We start from the raw sequence: 14065 nt of genomic DNA on the forward strand, positions 1-14065 counted from the left end.
TGGGGACATTTGTCGCAATTAGCATGATCTCAGATCTCAGATGAGCAAGCTGCCTTTAAAATATTTACAGTTGGCTCACTGCTCTGAGATATACAACCTTTTAACTGTGTGCCTCAAGTTATCATATTACACCCATTTCGTGTGGAACGTGCTCTCACTCTCTAAAAAAGAGCGGACCTGTTACACCTTGTTTGTTTATGGAAGAGCTCCACGCGCCGTGTGCTGACTTCGGCACTTGAGTGAATTGTTCTTCGTTCAAAGTGGCGTCTGGATATTAAATGCCACTTAGCCGGTGCTGTTCCGTGTGTTCTTCTGTATACAGTGCACCTGAGGACTTGCCTGCAGCTCCAGAGAGACTTCAGCGCACTCAGGCACGGCCCCGGCCCGGGGAGGGACCCCAGTGCTCCAGCGCGGGCGTGGGAATGTGGTGAAGGAGCAGCGTGTGGGGAGGGGGACAGGGATGCGTCCCAGAGGAGGTGGTGTGTGTTCACAGGGAGGAGACGGGCTCGGAGATGTGAGGGGTCATCCTGGAGCTATCCACAACCGCCTAGGCTCCAGGGAAACTGAGGCCCCGGTGGTGTTCTGCTGGGGAAGCCCGATGCCCGGTCCCTAGGAGGACTGGCAGTGTAGGGTCCGGACATGGGCACATCGAGGCCTGGAAGGAAGCCTCAGAGCGGAGCTGAGGACGGTCTGTGTCGCCTGATGCCAGGGAGTGGGTGGCAGGATGCACCAAGCAACACCGCGGTGGATGGAGATCTGGGGGCGGAAGTGAGGGTCTGCACACGGAGAGCTGGGGGACACGGGTCGGCGTCACACCTGTCCGGTGGGTGGTTGTGGATACGGTGGCCGCCGGAGGAGGTCAGGCCTCGAGCAGGGGTGATAGTTGACGTGCGGAGAGGCAGGTGAGCAGAGACACGGCCGGGTCGAGTCTCCTGGGGGGCTCAAAGGAAAACCGAGTTCTCTCGGGCCTCTGCTTGGAGGGTGGCCGTGGGCGCAGCAGGAATCATCCGAGACCTTGAGAGTCCGGGTGAGCACATGAGTCACTACACCTTCAAAACACAATAAATTTGTTAGAGTCATAATTTAATTGAAGCCCAGAATAGAAGGAGCAGACGGTGAGAGTGACAGGCAGCAGAGCGCTTGCAGGGTATTGGTTCAGCGTCTGTTCCGAGGCGCAGCGGTGATGCCAAAGCCCTGAGTTTGCTCCCATCCCCTCTGGCTTGCCTAAAACGGCTAAGATTCGGTCCCAGCCCCCAGGCTCCCAGGGCAGGGCGGCTAGGGCCGCGGACAGCCCAGCCTGGGGGGTGTCGTGGGGAGGAAGGATTCTTCCGTCCCAAGTGGCCTGGGACTCACTGCGGCAGTTAGGAGATTTCGGTGGGGTTCGCCTGACTTCTGCAAGTACAGGTAGACGGCGCTGCTTTTAGAAACACCGTGGTGGCCGTCGGCGAATCATCCCAAAGCCCTGAGCAGGGACGGACCCTCAGGGACTGGCCTCCATCCACTGGGGACTGCACACCACTCTCACGTGCGAGCAGGTGGTGTGTCTTCCTGATCTGGAGGCGACTGGCCGCACTGGGGCAGGCGTGTTACTGCTGTGTGCGTGGAGAGGAAGAGCATGGGTGCGGGCCCTGCTCTGCAGCGTCCTGGGACTGTGCCGACTGGACGTGGGGACCTGACTTGGATGAGGCCATGGTGCCCCCTCGTCCTCGCCTAGGACAGGCTCGGGCAGGTGTGAGGGCCCAGATGAGAGGGGCTCCTTTTGTTGAGGAAACTGTCAGGGCAGACCTGAAAATGTGCTTTTCCCAACTATCTGGTGACATCAGAAACCACATGAAAGAATAGCTTCTTTTAAAAACTTGATGCAATTTTATTTTTGTTCTTCTTTATTTTAAGCAATCTCTGCTCCCAACGTGGGGCTCAAACTCACGAGCCCGAGGTCAAGCATTGCGTGCTGCTCCGACCGAGCCGGCCAGGCGCCCTTGTGCAATCGTACGATGCAGGGAAGCGCCCAGGAGGAGGTCGCTCTGCGGACGCACAGTGCCCGGCGTGTCGCTGCCCCCGTTTTGCATCTTGTGTCTTCCTTGTTGCTCCTTAGTTTCCAATGTGGGTAACGTTTTAGTCACGCAGAGTCTTCACTTCCTGGCGTAATGTCTGTCCTGAGCACTCATCACTCATTTCCGCTGAATTCTTTCCTCCCAGCAGAGCGGCCGGCACCTCGTGTGGGGCTCCCGCGTCCATGTTGTGCTCGGTGCCTCCTGAGCTGGGCGGTGGTTCTGGGTTTTTGGATGTGCGGTTAGGACATCGGTGGACGGGTGAGCCCTCCTTTCCAGCCCATGCCTGCTTACTGGTCTCCGATGACATGACCTGTGCCTACCGCGTGTGGTGGCTGGTGGTGGCCGGCAAGCCTGGCCTCTTCTGACCTCGCAGGAACGTCCTGGTGTTTGCACCGTGAGCGCACCACCGGCTGTTGTGGGAGAAGCAGAACCAAACAGGTTTTACACAGGCGGCCTTGGCATTTGCTACCACAAGAGGCTGTACGAGGTTGGGGACAGCAGAGACCCGTGTCCCCACCTGCAGCTGCCGCACGGGGATCCACAGAAGAGGTGTGCCCACACCCACCCCCACCCCGAGCTGCTGGACACAGGAGCCGTCCCCTCCCACCCCTTGAACGCCTGTCGCCTGGTCTCCTCCGGGGCCTCCTGTGGCCAAGGAGCCAGGGGAGGGGGGTGCAGCTTGCAGGCTCCCAGTCCCAGTAGTTGGCAGAAGGTTCTAGATCAATTTCTCGTTTACTGTCAAGAAAGAACGTGGAAGTGTTTCCAAGGTCTTCTTGCCTGTAGGGAGGCGGTTGTGATGGGCTTGAGTCCTCGGGGCTCCTAAACCTGTGAGTTGCACCATCACCCTGTGTAACTAGTGTTGACGGATGCTTGACTCCCTGGGAGGCTGGGCCACTCTCCGCGTATCGTTCCCGTTCTGTGCTTTTAGACTCCATTTACGGATGGTTCACGTAAGGGTTTCCGCTGATACTCATTCTGGTTTTGATCTGTAGTATCCCTCTTGTGCAGTCTTTACTGGATTTTTAAGTTTTCTCATTTATTCTCTAGGACATTCTAAATTGCATTGGGATGACTGGGGCCTGGGGTTTGGGGAGAGGAGCTACCCCTCCTGCCTCCCAGTTTTTGTTAACATGATGTTTACGTTTTCCTGGTGCTGACGTTCCCACCCTGACCCTCCTGTAGCTGCTTCACTGTGTTGGTCTCTCGTGGTTTGCTCCATTTCGTGGTCAGGTGGCATCCTGAGTCCAGAGGGGGCCAGGAGTCGCCTTCCCCTTTCCCCTTCGAGGGCGCCTGCCCCGCCTTGGCCCCAGCTTACCAGGGCCAGCCTCGCCTCAAGGCCCCCAGATATTGGGGGGCGTGTTCCGGCGTTTTTCCTCTCTGGGGGACCTGAGGCCTGGCTGGCCGTCTCCTGATCTGGCAGATCTCTTTGTGTAACATAAACCCTTCTACTGCCCCCGCTTTGTCAGATTCCTGTCTGCCAGCATCATCCTCCGATCTTTGACCCGTCTGGTCCTACTGCACTCGAGATAACCTTGCCTCTCCTCTCTTTCCTCTGTCCCCCGAGCGTCTTCTCCATCCTCATTGGACACTTCCCTTGGGGGGCGGGCACCCCTGTGATGTGGGAATGGTACCTGCAGGTGGGGGTTCCGAGCGTGGGTTCTGGATTCACCCACCTTGTCTGGTGTCAGATCTTACAGACAGCGACTGTGATCCTGAGAGGGTCCCTTACCTCTCCGGTGCCCCCGCTTCCCCGTCTGGCTCGTGGTCCCTGGGTTAAACGTTGATGCACGGACGTGCTGAGTCTACAACCTGAGGTTCAGTGAGAGCTGTAAGAGCTGTTCTCATGTTGTGTACTAGCAGTGGGCACTTTTTCTCAAAGGGCCAGATAGTCAGTATTTTCCCCTTTGAGGACCACGTGGTTTGTGTCGGAAGTATTCACCGTGCTGCAAAGACAGCCGTACACGGTATGTGAAGATAGACACATGCAGTGTGCCGGTAAAACTTCATTTACAAACACAGGTGGCGGGCTGGACATGACCAGCTCCTAGCTGATAGCATCACCTGTTGACCTGAGCATACTCTGTCTTATGGCATCGGTCTTGCCCTCTGAGCCGATGTGTGGGGGCTGGGTACTTTATTCCATGGGGGGAGGGGGGCAGGGGTGATGTGGGGGAGGGTGTGGTAGGTCCTCGGAACTAAGCAGCAAGTCCGCGCCCGGCTCTGGCCCGGGGGTTCTGTGGGTGCCCTCCTATGCCCACGTTTACTCCAGCCAGCAGGGGCCACAGCCCCCAGGTTCCCGTCTGGGTGACCAGGGCCGGAGGGTTAGGAACTGACCCGGCTCCACAGCCCTGCTTCTTTCCCTTCCTGGTGCAGCATCCGAGCAGACTGGGAGAGTCTGGCCGAGTGCGGCCATCTGAGCTTGGCGGGCAGCCCCAGGCCTCTGGACCTGTCACCCTCCTCCCTCTGGGCTGGGTGTGGCCGTGTGACCCAGGGCCATGGGTGCAAGGACACGTGCCCTTCCCAAGCCACACCGTGAACTGCTGCATGTGCCAGGCGCCCCCGAGCAGGAGGCGCTCCTGCTCGGGGGCTCAGCCATGGACACGGCAGCCAGCCCTGAGTCACACGGAGCATCGTCGTCAGAGAATCAGTCGCGTGGCTCTGGTACAGTTTTGCTCTGAAAAAATGTCAAAAGTAGTCTTAAGGTTTATCTGTAGGCCAAAAAAAGAAAAAAAGCAAACCAAAAGCCTTACGTCTGCAGCTGCCGTGGAAAGAAAACTGAGATCCTCTGCTGTGACTGGGCTCCGATCAACTTTGCCAAGTGAACAAATCCCTTGATCAGGGGCTTCCCGGGACAGGGGACCAACACCCCCAAATGCCCACGGTGGGCTTTCCTCTGGATAGGAAACAAAACTACCTTTGCTTCCACTTCTCTACATTTTTAAACGCCCCCTTCATTTTTCAGTTCCCTAAGGCTGTCGACATTTTCCCAGAATTCGTGTTTTGTTATTTTCTCTGGAAGTGGTGTCAGGTTTGTCCCTGTTAGGGAGAGGCGCCACAAGTGGGCCAGCAGCCCTGGAGGCGCTTCCTGGGGAGCACAGTGTCGGGGTGCACGCCTCTCCTCCGGGAGGGGCAGGTTCTCAAGCGAGCCGCGCCAACTGGGGACACAGTTCCTGGTCGTGGTGGAAAATCTCTGTCTTGTGCTCTGAAGTCACTCTAAGAGTTTTGAATAAATGCGCTTTTCTTTAACACTTTGGCTGTTAGGTCCAAGGTCTCTCCGCAGGGGTGGGATGACCACCTCAATTCCCCACGGTGGCCGACAGGATTGGACGTGCCCGAGCAGACGCTCTGCCAAGGGCAGACGGTAAATATTTCCCATCTCTCACGCCTCCAGGCGTGTGAACACCATCACACACAACATGTACGTGAGCCGGCGTAGCTCTGTGCGGGCAAAGCTTTACGGGCACAGGTGAATGAATCCTGGGGAGGTCAAGCTTTCTTCGCCCTTCCAGACACACCCTCTGGAGGCAGGGGAGCAGAACAAGGGCCGAAGGAATTGCTCCTCACCGGCCGAGAGGGTCACGGCTGCTCGCTTGGGGTCCAGGCCCGTCTCCAAGTGCGTGTTGACGGATTTCGGGTTGTCGCTCTTTTTTTTTATTTTTTTTTTTTTATTTTTTTTTTAAATATTTTATTTATTTGACAGAGAGAGAGATAGCGAGAGCAGGAACACAAGCAGGGGGAGTGGGAGAGGGAGAAACAGGCTTCCTGCGGAGCAGGGAGCCCGATGTGGGACTCGATCCCGGGACTCCGGGATCATGACCTGAGCCGAAGGCAGACACTTAACGACTGAGCCACCCAGGCGCCCTCGGGTTGTCGCTCTTGTAGGCGCACATGAGAACCCCCGTGGGTGGCCTCAGCTCGTGCACTCACTCAAGTAAAGCGACCCCCATCTTCCTGGCGCTGTGAGGGCGGGGCACCTGTGACCCACAGGCCGACCCCGTCAGCTGTCTGCGCTCACTCCCACTCCCCACCCAGAGGAACCGTGAGCTGCCCTCAGCAGGGTATTTCTGGAAGATTGTGCCTGAATTTAATTTTGAAAATGGCATCTCATTGAACTCGAGAAAGATGTCGCGTAGAAGGATCCATGTGGTAGAGTGTTTGGAGACTGGGATGGTGTGTGGTCCCAGTTCCTTAGTCACGGGGTCACGCAGGGTCACAAAGAGTCACACCGGCCTGCCCTGGCCCCAGCTGCCCCCAGGCCTTCTCCCTGCCTCCAAGTCACCCCTGCACGGGGACAGTCCGTCCAATGGCCAGGCTCCAGCCTGCAGCCCCACCCCCTTCTTTCTGCCCTGGTGTCCAGACCTCTGCAAGCTTGTCGGCTGTCCTCAGTGCCTCCTTACTGCCCTGCCCCCACCCAAGCCACCGGGGCAGCCCCCAGGACAGAGCAGCTCCTGTGCCTCCCTGGGGTCCATCCAGACTCGGTGGGCAGAGCAGTCGCTCGCCAGACGTGGCCACCCCCTCCCCTGGCCCGTGCACCTGTTCTCCCGGGCCCCGTGGCCTCCAGGGTGGTCCCGCAGCTCTGTATCCTGCCCCTGCCTTGCCGGCCCCGTGGGGAGAACGTGGGCTTCTGTGCTGGGGGCATGAGCGGCTGAATGGGAATTGTCATGTGTGTTCTCGGTCAGGTTCCCTATGTCGGAATCAGAACTGATCAGAACAAGAGACCCCATGGGCAGGATCTCTTGACGTCCGCCAGGATGACGCCCCAGGGATCTGGGTGCAGAGCCCGACTTCTCAGTCTGGGCTGCTTTTCTCACCAGCCTGGGCCGGGCTAAACGACCCTGGGCACCTCCCTGCTTCGGCCTCACCAGAGGGGAGCTGACCTGCGAGCGCCAACCATGGGGCTTCCGCACGTTGCGCCTGCCTCCGGCGAGGTCCGGCATGGGCCGCGTGGGGTCTCAGCCCACACTGCTCTCTCTCTCCCTTCAGGCTGTTCCTGGTCATAGAGTACGTCAACGGCGGGGACCTCATGTTCCATATGCAGAGACAGAGGAAGCTTCCGGAGGAGCACGCCAGGTGGGTGGCATGCTGGTGGGCGGGCAGGCGCGGGCCGGGCAGTGGGGCCTCTCCTCGGAGGCCAGCAGTGAGCTGGAAGGGAGGTGGAGTCCAGGGGGACATGGCAAAGAAGACGCCGCTGTCCCCTGCAGTGTGGCTCAGGGGTCCACGATTATGGAAGAGAAGGGGGTGCTCCTGGGAGAGAGTACACAATGGCATTGCACGGTTCGGCCTTTTTCCTGTTTCCAAAACCGGGGAAGGGCAGGGGGCGCATGCGTTCCGGCTGTAAACTCCCCTGAGTGGGCATCGGGCCACTTCTGGTTCTGGTTACACGGATGCAAAGCAGGGCACTGGCCCTCGGAGAAGAAGAACCTGTTTCTGTTTAGGTGACAGTGACCTAAGGGCCCGCCCCCCCCCCCACCCCCACCCCCCCGCCGCCGCCGCCGCCGCCGCCTCCTCGGGGCCCACTCTGCCTCCTTTCCGTGGTTCTCCCAGCTCCTCGCTTCCTCGCCTAAAACAACTCCAAACAGTTTTGTGAGTCTTCTTAGGTCCTTTCTGGGAAAGGCATGTAGTAAGTCAGGCATTGCTCACTCCCCACACACTAGCATTTTCACTTTTAATTGTGGACAGAACATAAAATTCACCGTGCTAGCCCTTGGTGAGTGCACCGCTCGGCGGCGTGAAGGACACTCACACCGCGCGCACCCGTCCCCGCCGTCCGTCTCCAGAACGTTCCATCTTCCCAGACTGACGCTCTGCCCCCATGAGACACTGGCCCCCCGGCCTCCCCAGTCCCTGCTGCGACCTCCTGAGGGGGGATCCGACAGCATCTGTCCTTTTAGGACTGGCTCGTGTCACTGAGCGGAGCATCTGCAAGGTCCGTCCGTGTCGCAGCAGGGCTCAGTACCGCGCTGTGTGGAGGGGCCACGCTTGCTTGTCCGTCCATCCGGCGAGGGGCACCCGGGTGGTCTCCACCTTTGGCCACAGTGAACAGTGCAGTTATGGACGGGGCTGTGCACACGTCTTCAAGACCCTAGCTCACGTGTTTGGTTTTCCTGATAGGCACAGGAATGTTGGTGATACTATTCCCATTTTATTGATGACAAAGCCGGGGGTCAGAGGCTGTAATAACATGCCCTTGGTCACTTCATTAGCGGCGTCCCCCCAGCTCCTGTCTGCCCGCACGGGCCTCCCACCCAAGCTCCCCGTTGGGCTCTCTCTGCCGCCCCCAGATTCTACGCTGCTGAGATCTGTATTGCTCTCAACTTCCTCCATGAGCGAGGGATCATCTACCGGGATCTGAAGCTGGACAACGTCCTCCTCGACGCTGACGGCCACATCAAGTTAACGGACTACGGCATGTGCAAGGCGAGTACGCGGTCCGTGGGCGACACGCCCGCGTGGTCAGAGGTGCCCACCACCCGGTCACCGCGGCTCCAGGGGACCCAGGGGCCTCGCGTTCACGGTCCTAAGCCGGCTTTCTCTGAGACACATCGTCCCACCAATGGGGGGTAACTGACTTTGTCCCCACAGGAAGGCCTGGGCCCTGGTGACACGACCAGCACTTTCTGCGGAACCCCGAATTACATCGCCCCAGAAATCCTGCGGGGGGAGGAGTATGGTGAGCGGGGCTGTCGGGCGGGTGGGGGAGCTGCTTGCTGGCACACGGCAGGCGGATGCAGATGAGGACAGCCCCTGGGCCCTGGAGGCATGCTCTTCTCGGGGATGTGGTCCCGGAGCAGAGGGGGCCGGGTGGACCTGCCGGGGCTGACCCTGCCAGGGGTCCTAACCCGGACTCTGGGGCCCTAGCCCAGTAGCCAGGGAGAGCGGTTTTATTGACCGATTACACCCGAAATACACACCCCTCACTTTGTTCCCGGCCCCTGTCACCATCTGGCCTCAGCCCTTATTTGAACCTGTGTGGCCCCCGTCTGTCCTCCTGGGCGTCCACTCAGGCGTCCCCAGGTGGAGGAACTGGATAGGATTCCTTTTATCAAGGAGCCCTAAGCGGTGGGGAAGGAAGCAAAGCCACACACATGTACACGAGTGCCCCCAGCTTGCGTGCCACCCCCACCAGTGGGGGAGTGACCGAGGGGGACAGGTTAACCCGCCTGCAGTCCCCGTGGACAGCGTTTCTGCCCCTCTGCTTTCTCTGGGTTTGAAACAAAACTGAGATTACTCTATGTGTGCACGTGTGTGTGTGTGTGTGGTGCATGTGCATGAGTGTGAAGTGCCATGTGTGACGCATGCGTGTACGTGTGTGATGCGTGCTTGTGCGTGGTGTGCGTGCATGTGTTTGTACATGTGTATGGGTGTGTATGATACATATTTGTACGCGTGTGATGCATGCTTGTGCATGCGTGTGGTGTGCGTGTGATGCATGCCTGTGCGTGTTTACGTGTGGGGTATGGACATGCGTGTGGTGTGCATGTGATGCATGCCTGTGCGTGTTTACGTGTGGTGTGTGTCCACGCGTGTGGTGTGCGTGTGTGCCCACCCCACATACTCTTGTGTCCTAGTGTTTTCAGTGAGGCATGTCACAAATACACCATCAGATATTCTTAAACATTTTTTTTGCCATTAAAATGGGGGCTGGCTAGGTGGGCAGGTCACTTGCTCTCTCGGGTCAGAGGTGCCCACCAGGCTGCTATTCCCCATGTCACTGAGGAGCCAGACAGGGAAGGACAGATGGCAGATGGGCAGACCCGGATCGGGCGTCTAGAAGCCGGTCTGGGCCTGGGGGTCCCGTACGGGATGGGGCGACAGCTCCAGAGGGCCCAAGGGGCTGCGGGCACAACCGAAGCCAGGCTCTCCCACTCCCATTCCCCGATGCGATAAAATACACCCTGAAACAGTGACTGCAGGAGAATGTGGGAAAGACTGCTTGCGGCCTTCAAGAAAGGCAGTGTTCAAGTTTAGGTAGTAAGCCAAAATAGAGTGAAAAGGATGGTTGCCCCACAGGCTCGCTCAGCTTCCCAAGTCTGCGCGGCCAGAGGGCGGGCCACTGGCTGGCTTAAAAGGCAAGATGACAATCTGGAAAACCAGCAGAGAGCCAGCAAGAGGGTTAACGGCCCTGATGTGGAAACAGCTTTGCGACTAGTTAAGAAAAATAAAAGACACGGGCCCCAGGACGGTGGGCAGAGGGGAGGCCAGGCCGCCCAGGGCATGTCGGGGCACCGGGCCCAGCGCTGGCCGGAGCCGTGCCCGCGGCGGTGCTCCCCTGCCTCCCCACTGCATACGAGCCCCTGCCGACCGCCCGCGGCCCGGCCTGTGCCGTCCCTCCAGGCTTCAGCGTGGACTGGTGGGCGCTGGGGGTTCTGATGTTTGAGATGATGGCCGGGCGCTCCCCCTTTGACATCATCACCGACAACCCCGACATGAACACCGAGGACTACCTTTTCCAAGGTGCGTGGGCCACCAGGTGTCTCCCGAGGCTTCAGGTGCCGCCCCCGGGCTGTGCGTTCGGGTCTCCCCCCACCCGCCCGGCCCGCACAAACAAGGTCGGCCCATCCCCACACACCTGCTCTCAGGGAAGCAAGGACCGGGGTGGGGAAGTGGGAGCGGCCGTGGTGTGGGCCAGTTCACCGGGAAAGACCGCCTGTCCTGATTTAGCCCAGACTCCTTCCTGCCGCCGCCAGGTGTGCGCCCTGGAGGCGTGGGTGGGCGGGGCCCGGGTCAGGGCTCCTTGCCACCTGCAGGTGCCGAATTCCCTGCCCCGGGATGCGGGCGCCCGGGAACGCGGTCGTCCTGGCAGCGCCCTCTGGTGGTCCTGTGCAGAGGCGCCCTCGTCCGTGAGGCCGCCGCAGGATCCGGGGCGGGCGGGGGTGGGGCCTCTGTGGCGGAGAGACCCTGCTGCTGCATGCAGGGAGCAGGGGCCAGGGGCCCTGCAGACCGCCCAGCTCCGGGCTGGGCAGACCAAACAGCAGGGAGCCTCGGGAAGGAACCAGGCTTCTCACCAGGGCCCCACTCGTTGCAGTGATCCTGGAGAAGCCCATCCGGATCCCCCGATTCCTCTCCGTGAAAGCCTCCCACGTCTTGAAAGGATTTTTAAACAAGGTACACCTGTGGCCGCGGAGAAGGCCGTCCGAGTGTGGCTGCCCAGGCTGCTGCGGGACCTGGGGGGGGGGGCGGCTCTGCTTTCCGACCGGACCTCTGCCCTGTGCTTCGGCGTCTTCGGTCATACTTGGCAAAACAGAACAAGAAATTGTGCCCGAGAGAAATTCAGTGAAAGTACCATCCGTCCGCTCTCAGCTGGGTGCTGAGGCGGCGGAGGGCATGCGGTGAAGCTCTTTAGGTCACACAGGGAAAGGAAGCTGCGTGTCCTCTGGCTGTGAATCCGGGCTGCTTTGCGCCATACTGACTGGTCCTTATTTGAACTCTGACCCCTAGGACCCCAAAGAGAGGCTCGGCTGCCGGCCACAGACGGGATTTTCCGATATCAAGTCTCACGCATTCTTCCGCAGCATAGACTGGGACCTGGTAAAGCACGGGACCCGTTTGCTGACCCCCCCCTCCAGGGCGGGCTGGGATGAAGGGTGTGGCGGGGCCGCCCTCTGGGGCCTTAGGAGAGGTCCTGCCTCGGTGTCCCCACCACGTGCTGTGCTGCCCGGGGGTCCGGTTGGGGACGTCCTTCATCTGTGACCACACCGCCTGGTTGATTCTGTGTAAAATCCACTGGTGGGAGCCCGTTTCATGGTTGGTTTACCAGAACCTGCCCTTCTTGGTCCCATCTTGGGCCGCGGTGAACAGTGATGGATACAAACCCTTTCCACTTTAGCACCCTGGTTCTTGGTACTAAAGGAAGATTGAACTGAATTTGGTTCACAACATATAAGTGGCTGCAGTTACTGAAATATAACCTTTAAATTGTGCTCCTGAGACAAAGGAGATTAGCTAGCTAATTAAGTGAAGATTGAACTTTAGCTCAAACTAGATTGGAAGAAAGCCCCGCTCTGGGCGCTGTCGCATCTCCCCCTCCCGCTGCTGTGGAGGCCTGCGGCCAGTGCTGAGGCCCGCCGGGGGCAGGGCAGCTCTCGTCCACTCCCTCTGGTCACTGTCACTTTCCACCCACAGGACTGTCGTCTGCGCATTTGTGGGGTCGCGGTGAGGAGCGCGCTCAGACCACGCGCCCACCCCGCCCACACCCAGCCCTGTCCAGGCCGCGGCTGGGTGATTTCAAAACACAATCCAGCGTCCTCTCCCTTGGAGTTATTAGACACAAATTCTTAGAACAATATTCAGAGCACAGGTACTTTTTAATTAAGAAAAAGGCTTTGGGGGCGCCTGGCTGGCTCAGTCAGTGGAGCGTGTGACTCTTGATGTCAGAGTCGTGTGTTCAAGCCCCACGTTGGGTGTAGAGCTTACTCAAAAAAACGGAAGAAAAGAGAAACTGACTTTGGTCCACTAGCACAAGGGAGGGCAAATTAGATTTGGGCTGGTTTCTGACCATTATCCGTACAGCTCGGGACACCTGGCCTGGAGGAAAGTGCCACCGCCAGGTGTCCACAACCCCCGGGCCACGCTGAGCCTCCATGGCCCACGTATTGACGGGCCGGGCCCATGGCAGGGCCTCGGGGGTTCCGCACAGCGCAGCCCCCAGCACTCGCTAGGCAGGTGTCATCCCACTGAGCTGGAAAAGGCCTTCGTAGATACCTCTGCCACTGTCGGCGGGGCTCCAGCCAGATGCCGATGGTGCATGCAGGGAGCAGGGGCCAGGGGCCCTGCAGACCGCCCAGCTCCGGGCTGGGCAGAGCAAACAGCAGGGAGCCTCGGGAAGGAACCAGACTTCTCACCAGGGCCCCACTCGTTACAGTAATCCTGGAGAAGCCCATCCGGATCCCCCGATTCCCGAGGGTGGCATCTGGCCATCTCTGGTCAGTGCATCCTGGCCGGAAGCACTCAAGTGCAGCCTGCGTTTGCCGGGATCAGAAGGCTAAGGGTTGATGGCGTGCGTGTGAAACGATGAGGGTGCTCTTCCACAAGCAGTGTCCACATTTATAAGCCACGTCCAGACCCCAATCGGTCGAGGAAGGTGCAGGTGGTCCCCTAGGGGACACGGGGGCCTGCGGGCCCACCCTTGGCTCTGCGGAGTGCGTGACCACCCGCTCGGCCGCCGTTGCAGACACGCCTGAGCGGAAAGACGCGTACTGCGTGAGGCGGCCCGCGGGGTCCGAGCGCAGTGCCCCGCCGTACTTGAGGGGATGCTGTTTTCGGTGGGAGGGATGTGTAGAGAGTGGAGGGGAAGAAGCATTTTGATAAAATGGGTGCTAGGGTCGCTCTGCCCTCACAGGGCGGCTCCTGGAATTCCCTCGCCACCCCCACGGCCGGGAGAGCAGGGTCTAGCACAGTCTCTGCTTTGCACACATCCGGTGGGGGGCTCATCACCCGGAGCTGGGGAAACAGGGACTAGCGGACAGGAGAAGCCCCGCTCGGAGATGCAGTCACCCTGGACCCCACTCTGCCTCTCCCACCCAGTCCTCAGACACAGCCTCCAGGTCTGGGCCTCTGCCCGCCCCCAGGACGGGACTGCTCCCTGCCTAGCCTTGCCAGGGGCAGCCTCCTCTGTCCAGGGACCTCCTGCTTCCCCTCAGGCTTCTCGGAGCCCCCGAGGCCCCCAGCACCCTCTGCGGGGCAGCCCACCGCCCTTGCCTCCCCCAGGCCCTCAGAACCTTAGCCTCCCTGGCCGCCACGCATGCCCCTTCCAGCCTCCTCTCTGCTTACACCGGCTCCGCCGAGCGGCGGCCTGCCTCTGGGCGGCATCCAGGTGGCACTGTTCTTGCTCACTGCTTTTGACTGAGGAAAGGAGGTGACGCTCTTGAGATGCTCGTGAGACAGTCTCGGAGGGAGGCTGAACAGCCTCACGCCCTCAGACCAGGGGATGGGGCCCCGGGATGGGGGGTGGGCGTGGAGGACCCCGGGAGAGCTTCTTGCTTCAGACCCAGCTCCACTTGCTTCTTGGGTCT

The 14065-nt window shown here is 59.8% G+C and overlaps 1 protein-coding gene across 1 annotated transcript in view; it reads left to right on the forward strand.

Moving 5' to 3' along the window:
* The window catches only part of PRKCZ (protein kinase C zeta), a 103532-nt gene that overhangs the window by 87257 nt on the left and 2210 nt on the right, over positions 1 to 14065 (forward strand). Inside the window, exons 11-16 of the mRNA XM_021683360.2 lie at positions 7038 to 7124; positions 8336 to 8471; positions 8637 to 8724; positions 10389 to 10508; positions 11080 to 11159; positions 11493 to 11582. Coding sequence (XP_021539035.1) covers positions 7038 to 7124; positions 8336 to 8471; positions 8637 to 8724; positions 10389 to 10508; positions 11080 to 11159; positions 11493 to 11582 — 601 coding nt within the window. The remainder of the gene's footprint in view (positions 1 to 7037; positions 7125 to 8335; positions 8472 to 8636; positions 8725 to 10388; positions 10509 to 11079; positions 11160 to 11492; positions 11583 to 14065) is intronic.

The sequence above is a fragment of the Neomonachus schauinslandi genome, chromosome 4, assembly GCF_002201575.2.
Source record: "Neomonachus schauinslandi chromosome 4, ASM220157v2, whole genome shotgun sequence".
NCBI classification, from domain to species: Eukaryota; Metazoa; Chordata; class Mammalia; order Carnivora; family Phocidae; genus Neomonachus; species Neomonachus schauinslandi.